General features: G+C 48.9%; 1 protein-coding gene across 2 annotated transcripts in view; it reads left to right on the top strand.

The window, feature by feature from the left end:
* Positions 1 to 24,470, top strand: part of PFKP (phosphofructokinase, platelet) — a 68,704-nt gene that overhangs the window by 6,582 nt on the left and 37,652 nt on the right. For both annotated transcript variants that reach the window (XM_033209451.1, XM_033209450.1), the window contains exons 2-3: positions 7,977 to 8,050; positions 24,270 to 24,347. In XM_033209451.1, coding sequence (XP_033065342.1) covers positions 7,977 to 8,050; positions 24,270 to 24,347 — 152 coding nt within the window. The remainder of the gene's footprint in view (positions 1 to 7,976; positions 8,051 to 24,269; positions 24,348 to 24,470) is intronic.

Below are 24,470 nucleotides of genomic sequence, written 5' to 3'. Positions count from 1 at the left end.
GTGGGTCTGAGTGAGGCTCCAACGCTCACGGGGAGGGCGACGGTGCTGCGGGTCCCCCTGGGGCCAGTGGGGCAGTTTGCAAATCGTGCAGATCAGCTTCTCCACTTCTCCAGGTTTCTCCAACGTGAGATGCTCCCAGGAGTCCGGTGGGATTGTTTTCTGACTTTGACCAGGATTTTGACGGAGAAGATTGATTAATATAGGACTCCTTGTCTTAACGTACATATGTAAATGATGTGATCTGAAGTTTTCTGAATGGAAAATGATTGAAGGGGTGGCATGCAGTAGCCTCGGGGAGTCATTCCTTCATATCTTTTCAGCTGTGTCTTACTATGATTAAGATTTTGTTTCTGTGTGTGGCAGGGCAGGGGGGCATCACTCTGTTGCCCAGCCTGAAGTGCAGTGGCTTGATCTGGGCTCACTGCAACCTCCGCCTTCTGGCTTCAAGCGATTTTCCTGTCCCAGCCTCCCAAGTAGTTGGGATTACAGACATGCACCACCATGCCCACCTGGGTGTGTGTGTGTGGTGTGTGTGTGTGTGTATCTTTAGTAGAGATGGGGTTTCACCATGTTGGTCAGGCTGGTCTCGAACTCCTGACCTCAAGTGATCCACCTGCCTCGGCCTCCCAAAGTGCTGGGATAACAGGCTTGAGCCACCACCCCCAGCCTTATTTCTGTGTTTCTGTAATCATTGCGCACATTAACGGACCGCCTTCGGTGAGTCAGGGCAGGCTTTAGGCAAAAGAACCAAGCCCTCTCCACCCCTGGGGCTCTCACTCCTGCGGTGAGGCACGGGTACAATGTACCTATAGCCGGACCTGAGAAGAAAAGCTCCTGTCTTATGAAAGGGCCCAGGGAAGCCTCTGGTTGGGGCCCTTTGACCTGACCGGAGGGTGAGGGAGGAGTCAGTAGAGGAGGGTGGGCCAGTGGAGGACTTTGGATTTGCCTTGGGGGAACTGGGAAGCAGGTGGAGGGAAGCAGACTGACTGTCTCCGATAAGGGTGGCTTTGTGGAGAGGAGAGGACAGGAGGGGAGGTCGTGAGTTTAGGGTCTCACAAGGAGCGGCCACAGATGGAAGGTTATGGGGTGGGGCATGTGGCAGGGCAGCCCTGTGCCCACAGACACACCCCGCCGAGGAGACCCAGGGACTTGAGTGTGTCAGGCGTGGGGTAAATGGGCACTCAGCTATTACAGCTGGAAGACAGAGCATGTGAGCTGCGGCAGACACGGGCAGATGGGGGTAAAAGGAGAGTCTTCACAGCAGTGCTTAGAATAGCAGAAAGTGGGAAAACCAGCAAAAACCTATCAATAGGAGATTAATGAATCCATTATGGCACCTGGAATGGAAGGAATTTTTGTCAGCGTTTAATAAGGAGCTTTGTGCTGGTCGAAAGTCAAGAGGTGCACAGTACACTCAAGGGCAGTATTGAAGAGCCGAATCCAGAGCAGCTCCGCACAGCAGATCCCCCTGGGGCCAGAGGGGCAGTTTGCAAATCCAAGCAGATCCGCTTCTTGGAGGTTTCTCCAATGGGAGCATCTCCCAGGATTGAGGCTTGCATGGGTGGCCTGTGTTATATATGCAATTTTAAATGATCTAGTTACCACATTAAAGAAAGGCGTGCCGGGAGGGGGTGACACTGGGTGCCATGACTCACGCCTGTAATCCCAGCACTTCGGGAGCCCAAAGTAGGTGGATCACTTGAGCCCAGGAGTTTGAGGCCAGCCTGGGCAACATGGCGAGACCCAGTCTCTACAAAAAATACAAAACAATTAGTTGGATGTGGCGGTGCACACCTACAGTCCCAGTCCCGTGGGAGATTAAGGTGGGAGGATTGCCTGAGCCCAGGAGTTGGAGGCTGCAGTGAGCTGTGACTGCACCGGTTCACTCCAGCCTGGGCAACAGAGTGAGACCCTATCTAAAAAAGTAAAAAAACCTATATTTTATATTCTGCCCACTATGTTGATAACAATCAGTTGTGTGATTTTAATATTTTACACTGTTTTCCATACTAAGTCTTTGAAACCCAGTGTGTAAAGAATCTTCAAGTACATCTCCATGTGGACGGGACACACATGGCCAGCGGCTCCTCTGAGGGACAGTGTGGTCACGGCGATGGGTGGCGTGTGCTGCCTGTATGTAGAAGGTCCCCGTGTGGGTGTTTCTGCGAAGGCCCTGAGGGATGTGCAGGGGAGCCACGCAGAGGACCCTGGAATGCAGCACGCTGCCACCGCGCCCCTGCCCCCGCCCCACCCCTCTGCTGCCTGAGCTCTTTCCCAGATGTCCGCTTAGCTAACCTCCCTCACCTTCTTCCCTTGCCTTCTTTCCCCAAACATCACTCTCAGGCAGGTCTGCAGGCTCTCCGATTGTCAATGGCAGCCCATCTCCATCCTCCACCCTCTTAACACCCCCCACCCCACTTGTTATTTTTCTCCTCCGTGCTTACGGCCATCCACCCCTGGGCATCATGCATTTGTTCACTGTGTTTCTTGCTTTCGGGTCTCTCCTGATCGGAACAAGCTCCGCCAGGACCAGAGGCTTTCCATTTTGTCACCGATGCATCCACATAGCGCCCGGTAGAGATGGCGCTTGGGGCACCTGAGGTGGACAGTGGGCCAGTGGTTGAGCCCTACAGATTTATCTCAAGCCCTCCCCTGACCCTACCGGAAGACATGGTGGTCTGCACAGTCCAGATAGTCAGAGAGGCCCCGGGCTCTATGACTTTGAACCGGCGGGGGTGGGGAGGGGGGAACAGCACCGTTGACAGAATCCCCCCTTGGTATCCCACCTCCCCATGCCTACATAATCCCTACATTATCAAAGGAGAGACCCCTAGAAGGAGCTTTGGCAGCAGGAGTGAGATCAGCGCAGTGTAAGCTCATTTTCTGACAAACCAGTGGGAGGAGTCGGCAAACTGACTTTATTTCTCAAAAAGAATGTATGCATCGAAATTAACAAGTGAGTGATCAGCAGTGTGGGAAAATTCAGGAAAAGCAGTTCAGTGCTGTGAGAGAGGGCGAGGCAGGGAGCTTTATTACTGCAGACAACGGAGGAGGTAAAAGGATAGACCTAGATTATTTCATTAGAGTTCATCTATTCTTACTTTTTTTTTTTTTTGAGACGGAATCTCGCTCTGTTACCCAGGCTGGAGTGCAGTGGTGCAATCTCAGCTCACTGCAACCTCCGCCTCCCGGGTTCAAGCGATTCTCTTGCCTCAGCCTCCCAAGTAGCTAGGACTACAGGCGCATGCCACCACGGCTGGCTCAATTTTCTTTGTATTTTCAGCAGAGACGAGTTTCACCCTGTTAGCCAGGATGGTCTCAATCTCCTGACCTCATGATCTGCCTGCCTTGGCCTCCTAAAGCGCTGGGATTACAGGCATGAGCCATCGCGGGCAGCCTATTCCTTACTTTTTTCTTTAAAAAAAAAAAATACAATTTAGATTTTATCAGAGCAGAATCCCAGGAAGCTGAGATTTGTAAACTGGGAAATCCAGCTCCTCCAAGTAGCCAGGAAATCAGGGTGACCTAAGTCATTCTTGCTAGGCCCTGGTGTGGGCCGGGGATGACTGTGACTCAAGGAAGAAGCCATCTTGTGACTCTCTTACCTGCACTGTGGTTTAGTAAGAAGCTGTTAACAAGTATGTCATATGAAGAAAGTGATTTACTAATTGGTCAGAGTAATGACCACAGATTTCCTATGTAACCACTCCCTCATTATCTCCAACTTTATCTTTGGTTCTCATGACAAGATTATCACTTCCCAGAAAACTGGGGTTTTTGCAAATTATGAGGAGGTGTTTTTCCAAGTGGTAAGGTTCTTCTTTGGTGGGAAGATGTTTTCTCCTGGAAATCCTTAGGAAAGTTATTTGATTCTTGGGTTGGGCTCCGAAAACCAAAAGAAAACGAGATGGATTATCCCCAGGATACCTGAGCTGTAAGGACAATCTGTAGCTTGAGTGTGGAGTGAAAGACACTGAAACTGCCCTTTGTCCCAAATAGCTGTGTGCTGGGGCCCTAGGACAGCCCTAAGGAGGTGGTGAAACAGGTGACGTTTACCTGTGAGGCTGAAAGCCCTCATTGCCAGGCTGTGAAAGCCCGCACTGCAAGTGTGCATGTCTTCATCCCTGTCCTGTGGGTGACAGAGCCCGCCAGTGAATGCTGGTGCATTTCCTTCTTGCTTTTCATCCACTCCTCCCTCCTAACCCCTCACTGAATATTGCTGGGGCTTCCTCAGGTTTCACCCTGCAGGGCCCAGCAGGAGGCAGCTGATTTGCAGTCCTCACCATTCAGAAGTTCAGAGGGAGGGCTTAGAACCAAACAGGCTCTACCCCCAGACAATTAAATGAGCATCTGGCCTCAGCAGGCATTATTTTCCTTCAAGTTCCCATTGGTGGCTCTAAGGCACAGGTATTGTAACAGAGGAAATCAGGAAGTCTTGAAAGTTAAAATGAAATAAAACTAAGGTTTACCCTGCAGCTTCACCACTTCACTAAGGTCATTACCTTCCAGTAATCAGTTATCCCCCCTCAGAGCCTCAGCGTTCTCATCCCTCCAGGGAGGTGTCAGGAGCTCTGCGGGCTTCCTGTGAGAATCATCTGGGAGAGGCCTCTGGCTGTGGGTGTGCAGTCAGCAAGGGACTCCCTACTAGGTCCCACCAAGTGCTGCCAGCCCCTGAGCTCAAGGACACGTGAAGAAAAGCCTTTTGCAATGTAGGGCTTCACCCCACCAATGTGCAAGTGAATAGAAGTCCTTTCAGGACCTAGTATTGTGTATTTTTAAAAGTGTGGTGCCCCGTCACCTGGAAATTGCTAAAAATGCACGTTCCCAGGCTCCCTCTCCACCTGTGAAACCCTGGGGGTGGCCCAGCTACCCGGGGTGCCGCGGCCGCCAGTGGTGAGCTCCTGCTGTGGGGTGGTGTCACCGTTCTTTCCAGGAGGGTGCAGGTGGACCCAGGGGTGGGGGGTGGGGTGGAGAGAATCCCGCAGGGACTTCAGGGACCAAGTTTAGTGCTGGGGTGCGTTTTTACTCTGCACAGGAGTCTCCTGGGGTCACCTTGTGTATCATGTACAGCTTTTTTTTTTTTTTTCAGACAGTGTCTCGCTCTGTCACCCAGGCTGGAGTGCGGTGGCGCAATCTCCGCTCACTGCAAGCTCCTCCTCCCGAGTTCACACCATTCTCCTGCCTCAGCCTCCTGAGTCGCTGGGACTACAGGCACCTGCCACCACACCTGGCTAATTTTTTTTTTTTTTGCATTTTTTACGTTATTATTATTATTTTTTGAGATGGAATCTGGCTGTGTCGCCCAGGCTGGAGTGCAGTGGCGCAATCTCGGCTCACTTCACTGCAAGCTCCGCCTCCTGGATTCACACCATTCTCCTGCCTCAGCCTCCCGAGTAGCTGGGACTACAGGCGCCCACCACCATGCCCAATTAATTTTTTGTATTTTTAGTAGAGACGGGGTTTCACTGTGTTAGCAAGGATGGTCTCGATCTCCTGACCTCGTGATCCACTTGCCTTGGCCTCCCGAAGTGCTGGGATTACAGGCGTGAGTCACCACACCTGGCCTCACGTCCAGCTTTCCTTCTGCTATTTCTTTCCACTTAACATTTTCTAAAATCCCTGAGTTCTTCATCATTCCTTTATGAAAGACCGGTGGGAACGAGGTCTTCAGAGAGCAGGGGAGGAAGGGGTGAGCAGGGGAGGAGCAGGAGCAGGGGTGAGGGGCCACCATCGGGTCTTGGTTGTGTTTCGGCATCATCTGCTTCCCAGTGTTGGCACGGGCTAAGTGTTTGATGGTTAATTCATCCTGTAGAGTGAGCAGAGCATAAGGTCCTGGAACCAGAGCTGTGCCTCTACCCTTCGAGTTGAGGAGTCCAGGCACTGCTGAGCCCCGCCGTGGGAGAGATGGGTGAGGACGTCCCACAGGTGTGAGGCCAAGGGGGCGGGAGGCTTTGTCCTGCCAGGAATAAATGGAATCAGGTGGGAGGCAAGCCAGGCCCTCTTCCTGGGAGGTGCCAGAGCCAAGGAGGAGAGGAAGAGCGTCCGAGCACTGGTGGGACTGCCACCCAGGTTCAGGGACAGGAGCTTGCAAGTGCTGCCAGGCAGGTGGGAGGTCCCTGGGGCATGGCCGGGAGCTCGGGGGAACTTGGGTTTGCTTCCTGTAGCCCTGGGAACCCGGAGGAACGCGGTCATATTTGTGCTTTAGAAGAGAACATTGAAACTGATATGGAAAACATCTCAGGCATAGTGTCAAAGTGTAGAAAGAAATAATCAGTGTGAAGCTCCACACAGCCCGGCAGCAAGGCACCGGCCCCACACCCAACTCTCCAAGGGGCTGGGGCTCATGTGGCCGTGACTTCATTTGTGTTTTCTCTAAACAAGAAGAATATATTCATAAATTATTTGCATAAAAGCAAACAAAAGAAAAAACTTGGAATCCTTCTGGTCACAGTGTGGCTCATGTCAGAGGGAGTCAGGGATTCAGGGGCAGTGTTGGGAGCAGCTGTCAGTTGTATAGGCAGGAGCCAGCAAGGGTGTCAGCAGCATTCAGCACCAGCGACAGAGAAGAAAGTCGTGCTGTTCGGCAAGAGAGAGAGGGTACAGTGAGGGGAGGAAATGTTCAGGGTGAGATGACCTGCATTTTGAAATACTGAGTTTGATGTTCTTGAGAGATGGCCACTAGTTAATCAGCAGGTCATTAGAATTCTTTGTGTTATAAACTAGGTTTGAATATAAAGTAAATAAGACTATGTCATGTGTATATGCATACACATATGTACATATTAGATACATAGTAAACATGCATTTACCTCTAAAATATGTATCCCCAAGCTTTTTCAGCTAAATAGATATTCTCATTCAGAATTGTGAACTTTCAGAGGCAATGGTGACTCCAGCATCGCTAACCTGGCCCAGCGTAATTGAAGGTTTTTTTAAGCGTGTTCTGAGCCGGTCACCGTCCAAGTGCACGTAACCTGCCTCTGTGTCCCAGATGCCCCTGCAGGACCAGAGTCCTGTCATTTGTGGTTTATTGACTGGAAGCATCCCTTGCTTCATGGCCCATGAACTACAGCATCGTTAGTTCTGACAGCTGTTTCTGAAATTTAACTTTGCGGAGGAGGAAGCTTGGTGCTCTCAGCTGTGTTTGGGAGCAAAGGCACTGAAGGCTCAGGTGCTCTTCATCCTTAAGCAGCAGCGCTGCATGGCTGTGGGGGCAGCCTTAGTGCCTTTTCACTCCTCTCCCGATGGGCCTGAGCTCATTAGCCACTGACAGCAAGACAGACCCTCCAGGTCCAGAGGTGGTTCCAAGACACTAGTGACTTCAGCTCCCCCAAATCCGTCTGCAGTGGAGAGCGAGATGGAGGCTAACAGACTTACATGATGATATATTGTAAACAGACACATATTGTGATACATTGTAAAGAGACTTATGATACATTGTATAACACTTCTTCTAAAGGGGGCCTCCCTTTATCTTCATGAGGTATGGTTATTTGTAATACACCGGTTTATTTTAACTTTACTGATCATAACATTGCATGACTTGTTTTCTGTTGACGCCCATTGCCTGTTTTTTTTTTACATTGGTAGTTGGTGATGCGTTAATCCATTTTCATCTCCTTCTCAAATCACACACACACAGAATTTGGCTAGCTGCAAATAAACACCTATTTTGTAGTTTGTTTTGCAGTTGGATGGAGTGGCCTACAAATTCGTATCAAGTTCAGAGAGTGATGTTTTGAACTGAAAGTACCCTGGGCTCTTAGATTCAGCCTGGGCACGGGGGCACCTTGCATTACGTTGGCTGTTTCTTTTAGTCCTTACCCTCATCCCAGAGGAGTGTGTATACCCATTTCTCATATTAGGAGATGAGGCATTGAGAGGTTACGAAACGTGCGCATGGTTATGGGTAATTAGCGGCAGAGCCAGAATTGCCCCAGGCTCTTCAGTGACTATTGCTCCTGTTTCCACTGCAGGTATGAACGCTGCCGTCCGTGCTGTGGTGCGTATGGGCATCTACGTGGGGGCCAAGGTGTACTTCATCTATGAGGTCAGTGTCTACCCCACGCCCCCTGTCACTCTTCCTTCCACCTGCCCGGAGCCCTGCAGGCACCAGCGCTCACCCACCCCTGCCTCCCTCGGCTGAGCACAGCCCAAGAGGCGGGCAGGGGAACCAGGTCCTGCCAGCCAGGGCCCTTCCTCAGCCCATAGGAGCCCCTGGTGGGGGCCGTTTACATAGGAGGCCATACCCCCTGGTCTCCAGGGACAGATGCCTGGTCTGCAAGTTTTTTGTTAGGGAGCAAGGGGAGAAAGGAGATGAGAGGGAGCCCAAAAAGCCATTTATTTATTTAGACAGAGTCTTGCTCTGTTGCCCAGGCTGGAGCACAGAGGCATGATCTTGGCTCACTGCAACCTCCTGGGTGCAAGCAGTTTTCTGCCTCAGCCTCATGAGTAGCTGGAATTACAGGTGCCTGCCACCACGCCCAGCTAATTTTTTTGTATTTTTAATAGAGAAGGGGTCTCACTGTGTTGGCCAGGCTGGTCTCAGACTCCTGTCCTCCAGCTGTCCACCCGCCTTGGCCTCCCGAAGTTTTGGTATTACAGGCATGAGCCATTGTGCCCGGCCCCAAAAGGCCATTTTGATATCAACTTCCTGGTGTTGATTGGTAGGATTAGAGGTCAGCCAGTGATCTCTGCTTGGCTGTACTGGTTGATCGATTGTATCTGAGGCTCTGATTGCTGTAGAGTTGATTTATTAATTTCCAATGTAGCCTGAATTTGAACACGGATTTAGGGAAATGGGGAAAAACAGCGACTTTGAGCCTTTCATCATTTGTGTAAAATGGAAACGACGCCTGGTGTCTGCTGATGTCTTAAGTAACAGGAGGGACTCCCTGGCTGCCACTTTTGAAGTCCTGGCAACTTAAGACTAACAAGTATTTGAAGGGAAGGCACGAATATACTTTGGATCACAGTATTGATTTCAGAAATTATTAGGAAAAATATTTAATGTTTAAATTTATAAAACCTAGCTTTAAAAATGAGAAGAAGATATTTTTTTAAATCACTTAATGCCTCCAAAATGGCTATTAGTGTTTTAGTCTGATTTCCCTCAGTATGATGTATGCAAAAGACCGGAAGGAAATAAACACATGTTAGGAAAAGTATAGCAAACACGTTCTGTATACTGTGTTTTTTGTTTATGACTATATCATGGCTTTTCGCTATGTAGATTCCATGACTGTTGCTTTAACTTTTTTTTTTTATTTTTTTGAGAGAAATCTCATTCTTGTCCCCCAGGCTTGAGTTCAATGGCTTGGTCTTGGCTCACTGCAACCTCTGCCTCCCAGGTTCAAATGATTCTCCTGCCTCAGCCTCTAAGTAGCTGGGATTAAGGTGCCTGCCACCATGCCCAGCTAATTTTTGTATTTTTTAGTAGAGACAGGGTTTCACCATGTTGGCCAGGCTGGTCTCAAACTCCTGACCTCAGGTGATCTGCCTGCCTTGGCCTCCCAAAGTGCTGGGGTTACAGGTGTGAGCCACTGCGCCTGGCGACTATTGCTTTAAATGTCAACATACTGTCCCATTGAATTGATGTTTCATCATTTGTGATGGACCCTTCATTCTACCATTTCCTTGGTATCGCATTATTTAGCTTTCTCCCCGTTTTTTAAGCTATCATAACAATGCAAGATCTATGTTAATATTCAGAGTGATTTGATGTTTTGTATTATTTAACACTTTGGTCCTAATATCGGGCACTGACTGAGCTGAAAGGGGCAGTCATCATGATGGCATGGGGTGCTTCTTGCCTAAGTGATTCCTGAAACCTGTCCAGCCTCGTCCCAGCCCTGCGCAGGGAGTGCGGCACACTAGCTCCCCATGACGATGCTGTGTGCGGCTGGGTGTGGCTGCCTTCTGGGCACTGGCACGATTCCCCTGTCTGCTTTCTAAGCCCTGTTTCCCTTTGGTGAAATGGCTGCTGCTGTTATTCTTTGCTCATTTTTGTGTGTATCCATTTGTTTATCATTTGCTGGAAACAGTTTTTTTTTTTAAATTTATTTTTGTTTGCTTTTATTAAACTGGTTATGTGGTTATTGTTTGTATTTATCCGATTTGGGCAATTTTAATGGTGGGTCTAACCGTAGCATTCCCAGGCTGTTGTTTTTATCATTTTATATTTGGACCTTTTTAAGGTCAGATTGCCCTCATGAGTTTCCCTGCCTGGGCCCTGGCCCCAGTGGCACCAGTCATTTGCTCAGGGACGTGTAATGAGCACGGTGGACTCAGTCTCCAGCACAGTCCTCCATCCCCTCCCCGGCACAGTCCCCCAACCCCTCCCCAGCACAGTCTTCCACCCAGTCTCCAGCACAGTCCTCCACCCCCTCCCCGGCATAGTCCTCCACCCCCTCCACAGCACAGTCTTCCACCCAGTCTCCAGCACAGTCCTCCACCCGGTCTCCAGCACAGTCCTCCACCCCCTCCCCAGCACAGTCCTCCACCCGGTCTCCAGCACAGTCCTCCACCCGGTCTCCAGCACAGTCCTCCACCCCCTCCCCAGCACAGTCCTCCACCCGGTCCCCAGCACAGTCCTCCACCCGGTCTCCAGCCAGTCCTCCACCCCCTCCCCAGCACAGTCCTCCACCCCCTCCCCAGCACAGTCCTCCACCCAGTCTCCAGCACAGTCCTCCACCCAGTCTCCAGCACAGTCCTCCACCCCCTCCCCAGCACAGTCCTCCACCCAGTCTGCAGCACAGTCCTCCACCCGGTCTCCAGCACAGTCCTCCACCCGGTCCCCAGCACAGTCCTCCACCCGGTCCCCAGCACAGTCCTCCACCCGGTCTGCAGCACAGTCCTCCACCCGGTCTCCAGCACAGTCCTCCACCCGGTCTCCAGCACAGTCCTCCACCCCCTCCCCGGCACAGTCCTCCACCCGGTCCCCAGCACAGTCCTCCACCCGGTCCCCAGCGCTCGAATTTGCACACAGACTTCCAGAAGACGCGTCACCTGCCCCTGACGCAGCCGGCTTGGCTGCTGCTGCTGCAGCGTATACGTGTGCACACACTGAGTACCCTGAATTTGTTTCCTCTGCCTTTTTGTTGTTTTTGGGGGGCAGAGAGGGTGGGTGTGATCTGCCTTGGACTTTGGGAGACATTACCACACCCGTCCTGAGAGCCGCTCTTAGTACAGAAATGTGGTTTTCAAAACTGTTTGGGGAAGGAGTATCCCGAGTTGAGTTTTTTCTATTATAATTTGCAAAATGTTTTTAAATTCATGAGACTTGTAGTTCACAGAATGTTTCCCAGGACACCTTGTGATTTTCGCGGCTGCTCCTGTTCCTGCGGCCCTGACGTTGTTGTGTGTTGAGTGGAAGGAAGTTCCCTCACAGAAGTGGCGGCCCGAACACTCCCAGGGACTCTGGGTGCAGAGGAAAGGAAAGAAGTGACTTCTGTTATTTCACAGATAAACCGACTCATCCTAGTTCACTTTCTCCACGTCACCACTCAGCATTTTCAGGGCCAGGAACAGCGTTAGGCCCCCGACCCCTGGCCCCCAGCCAGGTGTGGGGAGTGATTTACCCCTCAGGACACTCTCCAGTGTTTGGAGCGTTTTTTGATTGTCCCATTATTGAAAGGATTGTCCCTGGAGTGTACTGGGGAGAGGCCAGTGATGCCGCCGCACCGTCTAGGATGGACGGGATCACACCCCACAAAGAATGGTCCGGACCCAAATGTTGGCAGAAGCAAGGCCGAGGGACTCTGCACTAAACCAAGGGCACGCTGGGTTTGGTTTCAATGTTGTTAGTTGAGGATGGGTGGGGAGAGTGAGGCCGAGGGGACTGTGAGCGCCTAATCTTGGATGCAGTCACTGGCCCACTTTAGTCTTTGTTGATGTAAGGGTTGTGTTTTTTGCGGCAGTTATTGGGTGTCTGATTTTTATTGGTCCCTGTGTGCTGCAGTCGCCCATCTGTTTCCTAGTGGGGTTGAGATGTCCTCAGACCCGTGCCTGTCTGCGTGGCATGCGCCAGAATTAGGAGTTGGTATGGAGCACACTGGGAGGCCTACGCTGGAGACCCTGGGCTTTCTCTGCTTTTTCTTTCATTCTTTTTGAGACAGTCTTGCCCTGTGTCACCAGGCTGGAGTGCAGTGGTGCGATCTCAGCTCGCTGCAACCTCCACCTCCCAGGTTCAAGTGATTCTCCTGCCTCAGCCTCCTGAGTAGCTGGGACTACAGGCATCCGCCACCACGCCTGGCTCATTTTTATATTTTTGGTAGAGACAGGGTTTCACTCTGTCGGCCAGGCTAGTCTTGAACAGCTGACCGCGAGTGATCCACCCGCCTCGGCCTCCTAAAGTGCTGGGATTACAGGTGTGGGCCACCTCACCCGGCTCGTAGGCCCTGGGCTTTCTTTGGAGGTAAACCCCATCTGTTCTCTCTGTCTCAGCTGGGAGGGCTGGGGCTCTAAGGCCCATCCATGTGACTCCATGGCCACAGGTGCTGTCTGGACGAGGTCTGGACAACCTCGTCCGGTGGGGATCATGCCTCTTCCTGCCCCTGCCCTCCGTGGGGAAGGTGGGGTTCTGACTCTGAGATCTCATTTCTTTAGAGAAATTCAAGGAATTTCTGCAATTCCTTTGCTGAGATGTGGCCGAAATGAATCCTTGTGTGCAAATGGTGTTCTGGGGAAATTTTTTTTTTTTTTTTTTTTTTTTTTTTTTTGAGACAGAGTCTCGCTCTGTCGCCCGGGGCTGGAGTGCAGTGGCTGGATCTCAGCTCACTGCAAGCTCCGCCTCCCAGGTTCATGCCATTCTCCTGCCTCAACTCCCAAGTAGCTGGGACTACAGGCGCCTGCCACCTCGCCGACTAGTTTTTTTTTTTTTTTTTTTTTTTTTTGAGACGGAGTCTCGCTCTGTCGCCCAGGCTGGAGTGCAGTGGCCGGATCTCAGCTCACTGCAAGCTCCGCCTCCGGGTTTATGCCATTCTCCTGCCTCAGCCTCCCGAGTAGTTGGGACTACAGGCGCCCACCACCTCGCCCGGCTAGTTTTTTGTATTTTTTAGTAGAGACGGGGTTTCACCGTGTTAGTCAGGATGGTCTCGATCTCCTGACCTCGTGATCCGCCCGTCTCGGCCTCCCAAAGTGCTGGGATTACAGGCTTGAGCCACCGTGCCCGGCCTGGAAATTCTCATTTTTATGATAACTTTTCTAGTAAGTGGCACTTTTGAAGCTGTCTGGGGAGCAGAGCTGAATGGACTATTAATTTTGGCACAAAGAATGATCAGGCTTTTGGAATTATCTTACTGAGGGAGATAGGAGCAGCCTGGGGATCGGCTCATTTGAGTCCAAATTGCCTCTCTGACACCCTCCTCACCCGCCCCAGAAGGTGGGAAATCCTTGTGAACGGGTCCTGTTCCTAGGTAGCCCAGGCATCAGCCTGCCTCTGGGCACCTTGGGAACATAAATTCTCGTGAACCCTCAGACCGCCAGGACCTTGTATGAGCGGTGGGTTCTTTACCCAGTTGTAGCAGTAAGTGTTGAATCCATTTAGGGTATCATCATTTTGCTGTTACAGATGTAAACACCCTGTATCTTTAATTCTAAGATAGAAAACAGGCTAAAATCTGCGAGTGTTTTCCTAACTGGGCAGCAAAGCCCCAGCTGACCTGGAGCGTGTTACATGGGGGTGATCCCATCCCCCAGCCGAGGTGACGGCTCTCACCTCTCTCTGCAGGAGTGGGTTTGATGCCGCACAGACTCCCAAGGGCCCAGAGTACAGGTGCGGTAATACACACTGCTTTTTAAAACATTTTTTATTTTTAATTATTATGAATATATAATAGTTGTACCTATTTATGGGGTACATGTGATTTTCAAAATTTTTTTATTGAAGTAAAATATGCATATATCGTTTAACATCTTTACTGTTTGTGGGCATAGAGTTCAGTAATAGTAAATACGTTTACAGTCTTTTCTTCCCTTTTATCCTTTCTTTTCCCCACCCCTCCCCTTCCATACCTCTGATAATTGCAGTTCTCCTCTCTATGAGATCAACTCCGTTAGCTCCCACGTGTGAGTGAGAACAGGCAATGTTTTTCTTTTTATGCCTGGCTTATTTCTTATTTCTTTTTCTTTTTTTTGATACAGAGTTTTGCTCTGTTGCCCAGGCTGCAGTGCAGTGGCACGATCTCAGCTCACTGCAACCTCTTCCTCCTGGGTTCAGGCGATCCTCCTGCCTCAGCCTCCTGAGTAGCTGGGATTCCAGGCACCCGCCCCCATGCCTGGCTAATTTTTTGTATTTTTAGTAGAGATGGGGTTTTACCATGTTGGCCAGGCTGGTCCCAAACTCCTGACCTCAGGTGATCCTGCCCGCCTGTGCCTCCCAAAGTGCCAGGATTACAAGCATGAACCACCATGCCCATATGCCTGGCTTATTTCACTTAACGGTAAAGCACTTTCATCCCCATTGCCACAAATGATGGGGTTTTCCCCTTTATGGATGCACAGTGTTGTGTCATGGGCACGCACCACGTTTTCTGTGTCCGTTCATCCACTGACAGGCGCTGAGGCTGATTCCATACTGGGCTGTGGTGGTCAGGAGTGAACATGGGAGTGCAAGGTCTCTCTGTGCCGATTCCCTTTCTCGGCGTATATACCCAGTGGTGGGGCTGCTGGCTCATGGGGGAGTTCCAGGCGTGTCATATTCTCATACAAGCATGTGATGCATTATGATAAAATCGGGGTAATTAGTATATCCATCACCAAGATCATTTCTATGTTAGGAACATTCCAATTTTACTCTTAGTTATTTTGAAACATTATACATTATTATGTATACATTATACGTAATATGAATTATGTATGTATTATACATATTGTATACAGTGTTATACATTATGTGTACATTATTATGTATAACTTTGTTGTATATTATTATTATTTTTTGAGATGGAGTCTTGCTTTGTTATCCAGGCTGTAGTTCAGTGGCACGATCTCGGCTCACTGCAAACTCTGCCTCCTGGGTTCACACCATTCTCCTGCCTCAGCCTCATGAGTAGCTGGGACTACAGATGCCCGTCACCACGCCTGGCTAATTTTTTATATTTTTAGTAGAGACAGGGTTTCACTATTAGCCAGGATGGTCTGGATCTCCTGACCTCGTGATCCACCTGCCTCGGCCTCCCAAAGTGCTGGGATTACAGGCGTGAGCCACTGCGCACGGCCTATTATGTATTATTAAACATTATTATACATTATTAACTGTAGTTCCCCCATAGTGTCACTCACCCCTGGATTGTATCCCTTCTATCTCAAACTGTCTTCTTTATGCCCCCCTGCTCCCCACTACTTTTCTCAGCCTCTGGTAACCATCATTCTGTTCTGTGTCTCTGCGAGATCAGTTCTAACTCTGTCTTCATGAGATCAATTTTTTATTTAAGCTTTAACGTATGAGTAAGAACGTGCATTATTTGTCTTTCTGTGACTGGCTTATTTCACCTAATTTCTGCCTGTTCCATCCATGTTGCACTAAATGACAGGATTTCATTCTCTTTTATTGGCTGAATAATATTCTGTTGTATATCATGATGTGGAATCAATCTAAGTGACCATCAGTGGGTGCATGGATAAAATGTGGTATATACACGCAATGGAATATTTTTTCAGCCCTAAAAAAGCCTGCTTTTTAAAATCCCAAGCCTTCTGCGTCCTGGTATGCCTCTCAGTCCTGGGTTTTGGGTGAGCAGTCGTGGGCCTGCAGGAAGTACTCTGGTGACTGTGGACCCATGAATCAGCGTTTCGTTTCTGTGTGCTTATCTGTGCAGTAGAAATCATGTGTGCCCTCCTGTCTCCCTGGTAGAAAGGACTTGGAGAAGTCTTGAGACTAATGGGGCAGAGGCGCTGTTTGACTTGTCAGGGATGAGATGTCACGCCTTTGACTCCGTGGGTGTGTGACCAGGTGGGGAAACGGAGTCTGCACGTGCACACATCTGTTCATAGGTGGCTCTGCATTGAAGAGGCCCAGGCCCCTCCCCGGCCCGCTCTCCAGGTCATACCCACAGGCTGGGCTTCTCTCTGAGTCTCAGGCTATGGCATCTGGGGCTGGGCAATTCTTGGTGGGGGGTGGTCCTTTGAACCACAAGATGCTGAGCAGCACCTCTGCGTCCACCCACCCCATAACCACGGCAGTCAAAGAGGTCCTTACATCTCCAACATCGGCGAATGTCCTCTGGGGGAAAAAAAATCACTCTTTGGGTACCGTTGTTCTAGACCTATTTGGGCTCGAATTGAGAGGATGTTATGTTTTATTTTTTTTGAGCATGACTCAGTAATGTATCCAACAGATTTTTTCACCTATGCTCTAGTTTCTAACCTACAGCTCTCCAGGTTACCAACAGACCAAAACAATTAAACAGGTTACTATTAATTAAAGGGGCTTGTTTTTTCCTTTAGTAGTGCATGTGTGAAGAAAGTATTAATCTGGAAACAGTGGCATTTCTGCTGAAAGCCTGGCCTTGATCGACTGAGCTCTGCTGTCTGGCCGCTGCTTGCCCTCCTATAAACCTGGGCCAAGCCTACGTGTGAGGCATGCCAAGCCTTGGGCTCCTTTCCAGGGAGACTCGGGGAGGTTTGCCAGTTAACCCATTCTTTTCTACCTGGTGAACCAATTGTTGGTTCTTTCTTTTTTCTCTGAAGCTAAGGTTTTTCCTTAGAAGCCTACAAATGGCTTTAGTTTCTTGGAGGTGATGATACCAAGTATATCAGATGCTTTGACCCAAAGGCCATGCCCAGGATAAACTAGCCTGGCTCCGGTGGGTCAAAACCAGGCTGGGGCAAGTCAGTTGGTTAACCCAGGGCTGCCACTGTGGCTGCAGAAAAGAGTCGACTCCTTGCATTTGGTTTCATTCATGGATTTAATATCCTGTTGTTGAAGATTTTCCTGCAGAGTTAAAAAATTGTTCATCTTATTATAGTTCTTCAAATATGACTCACTTAAGATTCTTGCCGAGCACCGTGGCTCATACTTGTAGTCCCAGCACTTTGGGAGGCTGAGGCGGACGGATCATTTGAGGTCAGGAGTTAAAGACCAGCCTGGCCAACATGACAGAACTCCATCTCTACTGAAAACACAACAGGTAGCTGGGTGTGGTATAATCCTTGGAAGGCTGAAGCTTGAACTCAGGAGGTGGAGGTTGCAGTGAGCCTAGATTGCACCACTGCATTCCAGCCTGGGTGACAGAGTGAGACTGTGTCAAAAAAGAAAAAAGTCTTTTATCTTAATTTTTTGTTTGTTTTTTAAAGTTTGGTTCTGCTCTGGACAGCTGTTTGTAAACATTATCAGAGCCACCTTTGTCATCGTCCACACCCTAAAGAAAGGCTAGGAATAATTCTGATCATTTTATCAGCTAGTTCTTTCCATGATTAAAAACAACACATTCAAAAGGTGTCAGATAAGTGATGCCTTTTTATGTTGAAGGGATAACAGGTGTTGGAACAGCATCAGCATCCAGCCTCTGGTCTTCCCAGATGTGCTGCCACGGAGCCTGTGACACCCGCCGTCCCCCAAGCTCAGCTCAGGTGCCCGAGAGTCTCCATGTCCCCAAACCCCCGGTCAGCAGCTCCGTGCCTGCACCTAGACTGGCCAACTCTTCTGAGCTTGAAATATCAGCATGTGATCTTAGCTACCCTTGTTTCAGCCCTGAGCATTACAGCTTGACTTACTATACCAATAAACAAACCATTAACTTATCAATGAATTGATTGACATCATGCTTCCCTTCCTTAGTTGGTCTCATGGAGGTAGAGAGTAGGATGAGAGATAGCAGAGGCTGGGAAGGGGGTGTGGACAGCAGGAGATACAGAGAGGTGGACGGGTGCAAACATATGCTTAGATAGAAGGAGTAGGTTCCAGGGTTGATAGCAGAGTAGGCTGGCTGTGTTAGCAACAGCGTATTAATATATTTCAGAGTAATTGGGGGAGAGGACTGGAAATGTTCTGAATGCGTAGAATTTAAAAATACCCAGGGTGACAGACACCCCAGTACCCTAATCTGGTCATTACAGGTTCTGTGCATTCAACAAATACATGCACCCCACAAATACGTAAAATAATATGTGTCAATAAAATTTAAAACATATGGGGAAAAACCTTTCCCTTCCTGATAGAAACCCTTTGTTTGCCATAGGAAATATTTCTTTTTGGATAAAAGGAACCTCCTGCTTTTACAATTTTTTAAAGTGAGAAATCTCACACTTGGGACCCCAAATAAACACCTTTTCCCCAGAAGTGCTGCTGCTCCCCTGTCTGAGGAAGAGGGTGAAGGGGCCTCTCCTAATCCAGAGGATGCCTGAGCTCCTGCTCCTGGGGTGTGTGGATGGGGTGGCCATGGAAAGCAGTTGGCAAGACAAAGAGCAGGTGACAGCACTGGCCCTGACTTTTGGGGCTATGTCTGATTTTTTTTTGTTTTTAATTTCTGTCTCACCCCTCCCATCCCTGAGTGTGGCCCCTACCTTCCCCCAACGGTGTTGAAAGACCAAGCAAGTTTGTCCACATCGCATTCAGTCACATCTCTTTGATGTTTTAAACATAACTATTTCTGCCTGTTAACTTCCTTGAAGTGAAAACTATTCAGCCACTCCATTTCTGTCTAAAAATAAGTGATGCTTGAGCACAGCACTGTGCAGTTTCTTATGTGTAGCTGTTCCCTACCTGACTCTGCAGGGTCTTTACCAGAGCCCATGCCTTCCACTAACACGCGTGTGTGCTCACCGAGCTGGCTGACTCCCAGAAGACCAGTTCAGGCAGCCTGGGTCTGCTCTGCACTCCCCGCCTATCGCTGGAACATTGTCCAACAAAATCGACGCATCCAGGCTGATGGTAACCACAGGAACAAGCATTATCTTTTATTATATGTTTATATGCCAGCCAGGTCCCATGCTGAATTCTTCACGTATGATCTGCCTTCATCCCACCACCATGTACGCCATTGCCCGTGGCTTCAGACAGTCTGGTTCCAGTGAACATTTCAAACTGCAGAGGAGCACCATCTCCCTTCACCGCCACCTCCCCACCACTGTGGTCAGCTGAATGAGCCTCGGGGGGGGGGGGTCTTTGCTATAAGGTCACTGCCAGGCCAGTACTTGGAACTCTCTCTCTCTACTGGGGAGGAAGGGTGACTGGCTTCGCTACTGCTGGGGCTGTTGGTTGTACAACTTACCTGCAGTTGTGCACTCTTAGCTTTGGCTTAAAGAAATCTGTGATGCCAGAGGGCTAAATACATCATGCTGTTGCATTATTGGTCTTCCAAAGAAGCAAGTGCAGGACCATACGATGGTGTGTCGTGTTCTAACCTATTTCAGAATTTTACAGTTGACTGAGTCTTCCAAGAAGAAATCCTGAGGCTGCTCTATGGAAATTTTCTATCAAGTAATGAAATCAGTGAGTGTGCTTTGCTGGGGTGATTGGTAGGGTCTCTGGACAAGAGCGTTCCTTCAGAGTCTTGGTGGAGAAGTGAGCAGGGCTTGGGGTGTGTACTGGTGCGGGGCTGTTTAATCTCAGGCTCTGCCTCTGAATTTCCTAGAGACAGGATAAAACCACGATTCCTGGCCTTTGAAAACCATTGACATAGTGAACTTCCTGCCGCCTCTCTTTCATGCACACCTAGTTTTGAACACTGGTGTTTCCTGAGTCTAAGCCTAGATAGCCGTTCAGAGCTGACCTCTCTGCATGCTTGCTCTGAATTCTAGAGGTGAAACACTTTATTAAGGAATGTTGTAGCTTTAGGTTCTGTGGGGGAGGGAAAAGGATTAAACTAGGGAAAACTTGATTCTGTAGGAAACAAAAAAAATAGTAGGCCTGGCACGGTGGCTCACACCTGTAATTCCAGCACTTTGGGAGGCCGAGGCGGGCAGATCACGAGGTCAGATCGAGACCATCCTGGCTAACACAGTGAAAACCTGTCTCTACTAAAAATACACACACAAAAAAAGCCAGGCATGGTGGCGGGCGCCTGTAGTCCCAGCTACTCGGGAGGCTGAGGCAGGAGAATGGCGTGAACCCAGGAGGCGGAGCTTGTAGTGAGCCGAGGTCGCGCTACTGCACTCCAGCCTGGGTGACAGAGCAAGACTCCATCCCCCCCTCAAAAAAAAAATTAGTATTTACTCAGAAGTAGCAAAGCCCATAAATCTCTAAATGTAGTAACTATGTCTACAGAAAGCTGGTGATAACATTATCTGGAAGACACTTTTAAAGTCTGTTATCTCCAGTAGCTTATTTTCTTCTGGTAGTGGGAATGTTCACCATTTGGAGTTAGTCGAGTGAAGAATTCAGGAAATCAGATTGGAAAAAAGCATTGTCTAGTTGAGAAGACACATGGACCCATCCAACAAGCATTCTGAAAGAAAAAGCGTACTGCTGCCACACAGCAGTATAATGTCCCTTTGTCTGTAACTTAAAAAAAAAATACATATGAGATGTCCGCGAAAGCCACCCCTAGGTGAACTAGCTTACTCCATTTATGATGGATTCAGTGAATAGCTACAAATTCTGGCCAAAACCACCTCTACATATGGAACAATGTCCTACCTGGTTAGAAGGCTGTGGTTATTTTGGCATGGCTCAAAACAATTTCGAATAAGTTAAAATGACTTCAGAGCCTGTGGCGTGTTCTTAGATGTGATCAAATGGCTCAGTGTAAAAATTCTGTCGGACGATGGATCCGATGCAGCCAACAAGGAGCTCTAAGGTTCATCTTGTGAGTCAGAGTCCACAAGACAGAGAGTGTTACTTTGGCCAAAAAACTGAGATAAGGTTAAAGGTTTTATGCTCTGTTTTTCCTATGTGAGTCATAAAACTGGCTAGGAAGGCAAATTCCAAAAGGGTGTTTTAGGAAACATTTGGGCTTTGGCTGTAGTAAGATAAATATTCAGCCTTCTAAGAAGGCTTCAAAAGAGAAAACTCATCTGAATTTCTACGTTGTAGTACGTTTGGGCAAAATGAGTCTTCCTAATTTAGTAATATCTTCCTTGTTGGTGAAAGACAGCTTAGAACTGCGGTTGGTGGTTACTTTTCACATGTTCCATGGGCATCGTGACTTTGCAAATTAAAGAATGAGTCATTTCCTAGCAACTTAGCTCACGCATGCACTAGACAGGCAGCTTTGGAGGCGGCTCTCAGAAAGTCCTCCCTTTTAATTTTTTAATTGCTTTCTTTGCCATATGCATCTGTGCAACACAAAATAATGAAATTATTTTTAGAGAACGTTTTACTTTTCAAAATGGTGTGGTTTGCAGAGCAGTTTTCTTATTACTCTAGAAGCTAGGGGATTCGTTAACATGTTTGATTAAATCCATATTTAAATTCTGCAAACTCATGCAGGGAAAGGCAATTGTTTGGTTCCCACTATGGCATATTAAGTAGTAAAGTGCCGGGTGGTGGTCGACTTGGAAGCAGCGTCTGGGATAGCGCGTGCTCCAGGAATACTCTGAAAGCTGATGCCGTGAGGGGTGCATGGTTGACTCCTGGGCCTGAGATGGCCTCAGGATGTTGCAGCAGCGTTGGTGGCATCCTTTTAGCAGGGCAGCGGCCGGGACTGGCGCCTTCCCCTCAGTCTCTTTATTTACCAGAAAACTGCATGCACAGAAATGACCGCAGCAGCTCTGGGTGTGGGAATTTAGAGCTGTCCGTTTTCAGTTTTGCCAGAGCCCCAGGGTTATGGCCACTCTACATCCCGGTCCACCCAGGGAGGTCCTGGTTTCTGCTGTGGTTCAGGCCTCATCATGGGCCATCTTTTCTCTCCTCCTGAGATGTGGGCTTGGAGGATGGGACGTCGTCCCTCTAAGAAGGGTCCGTTTCAGCATGGTGGTGCAGGCTCTGACTCTTCGGCCCAGGTCACTCGCCTGCTTCCTTGTTTTCTTGCCCCTCGAGCTTCATGGAAGTGAATCTGGAAAGTCAGGATCACCACAGATGGCAGTTTGTTCAGCGTTGCTCCCAGACCTGAAGAACGGGGTGCTCTGTTGTACGTGCAGCATGAAGCATAATTCTTAGCAGAGACCTGGGAGTTTGGGGTGGTAGAGATCACTAAAAATGCAACCCTAAGGCTAGGTTATCTCTTTATTTATATATCCACTCGCCTACCCTCCTACCTATTGTACTTCTAATATTCTAAGGAATATGGCCTCCAGGAGTCACTCGCGGCTTTGCATGTGGCCGTCTGTGCCTGGTGCGTCTTTGTGTGGACTAGAGCACCCGCAGCGGGACAGAACAGAAACGGTGCCTCCCAGGGTGCCCTGTGCAGAGGGGAGACCTGCGTCTGACCTCACACTTGCTCACCCTCGCCCTCCAGGGGGACAGCTACACTGGGCTCATCTGCACTGCAAGGGAAATCTATTTTCAGAGCAAGGGGAGACAATAATAATAATAATCCCTCGAGTGAGACTGTGTTTAGTGGGGCTATGTTTAGAAGATGTTTCACTGCTTTGCCATGGAGGTAGGGGCCTGGTGATGAGCAGTGCCTATACCAGCCTGTGAGCCAGTGGCTGGGTGCCTGGAGGGGGGTCTCAGGAGGTGCAGACGGGGCTGCCATCGCTGAAATGAACCAGCTCTGCTTTGGGTTCTGTTCCATTCCAGACTGTTTTCTCCTTTCTTGTTTATTACATGTATGACACTAAATTATAAACACACACATGGCCGAGCGTGGTGGCTCACACCTGTAATCCCAGCACTTCAGGAGGCCCAGGCAGGCAGATCACTTGAGATCAGGAGTTGGAAACCAGCCTGGCCAATGTGGTGAAACCCTGTCTGTACTTAAAAATAAATAAATAAATAAATAAATAAATAAGCCAGATGTGGGAGTGTGTGCCTATAATCCCAGCTACTCCGGAGGCTGAGGTAGAAGGATCACTTGAACCCCGGAGATGTAGGCTGTAGTGAGCCAAGATTGCACCACTGCACTCCAGCCTGGGCGACAGAGCAAGACTCTGTCTCAAAATAAAATAAACATATATGTATATATAATGTTTCTGATGGAAATTTACATTTATAAATATAAGTATACAAATTGGCCAGCTATCAAGGTGCCTGCACTATTGATTAATTTATATACAGAACTCCGTAATCTATGAATCATTTCCTTTTTAAAAACCTTTCTTCCTTTTTTCTGTCCTCCTGACCCTCACTAAGGAGGGCTTACGAATCCAACAATAATCTATTGTAAACTTTTCTAAATCCCTAATAGTTATTCCTTCTTAAGGTTAAATCCTGTGGAAAGCGAGTTACATAGATGAAGGTACCAATGGGCATTGCTGCATTTCTTAATCTTGTACATTCTGTGGAGAAAAAGATGGGGATGCATTTAGCATTGAAAGGTAATTGTCCTTGGGCTTCTTCTATCAATATGTCCTCACATATTGATATCTGATTCCCTAATGCAGTGCGGCGTCATTAATGGAGGGTAAGGCAGACAATTATTTGGCTGTGCTGTTTAATAATATTTAATATATATCTCAAGTGGCCCAGGTTGCCTTGGCAGACGGAGCCCCTGATAAAATGCTCCCTTGTATGTCCTGTGGTCAACAACACTGTGTGCCTGTGAGTTTGTGCTGAAGTATGATAAACACGTTGGGTGAACGTGACCCCTTTCAACCTCTCGGGAAACGGTGGGCCATAGGAGAATGGCTTGATTCCTCGTTGCACTCTCAGGCTGAGTCTAGGCAGAAGTTCTCATTACTAGGGACTCAATGTGAGGGCTTTCCCACAATTCCCTGCTTTCATCCAGCGCTGGGGAAGTTCCCATTACTAGAGACTCGGTGTGAGGGCTTTCCCACAATTCCCTGCTTTCATCCAGCGCTGGAGCAGAAGTTCCCATTACTAGGGACTCGGTGTGAGGGCTTCCCCACAATTCCCTGCTTTCATCCAGCGCTGGGGCAGAAGTTCCCATTACTAGGGACTCGGTGTGAGGGCTTTCCCACAATTCCCTGCTTTCATCCAGCGCTAGGGCAGAAGTTCCCATTACTAGGGACTCGGTGTGAGGGCTTCCCCACAATTCCCTGCTTTCATCCAGCGCTGGGGCAGAAGTTCCCATTACTAGGGACTCGGTGTGAGGGCTTCCCCACAATTCCCTGCTTTCATCCAGCGCTGGAACTGCCCTGTCCTCTGACCAGCGGATGCTCAGGATCTGACATTCACTGTTATTTTTCCCATTTTATATAATTTAAGGATCACTTCCCATTTAGTGAAGTTTATCTCAGTTTTAAAAGATTCTCCCTTTCTCCCCTAGGGCTACCAGGGCATGGTGGACGGAGGTGCGAACATCGCGGAGGCCGACTGGGAGAGCGTCTCCAGTATCCTGCAAGTGGTGCGTACTGGGCTGCTGTCCACGGGGTTCTCTGAGTTAGAGTCTCTTTCATGTGTAGTAAATTCCCAGAACACTTGAGCGCAGATCAGTTGAGAAATAGAGATTATGTGGACAGAACAGACT

This window comes from Trachypithecus francoisi, unplaced genomic scaffold, assembly GCF_009764315.1.
Source record: "Trachypithecus francoisi isolate TF-2019V2 unplaced genomic scaffold, Tfra_2.0 Lachesis_group9, whole genome shotgun sequence".
Lineage (NCBI taxonomy): Eukaryota > Metazoa > Chordata > Mammalia > Primates > Cercopithecidae > Trachypithecus > Trachypithecus francoisi.
Note: the sequence above shows the minus strand (reverse complement) of the source record. Positions and strands in the feature narration are given on the sequence as shown.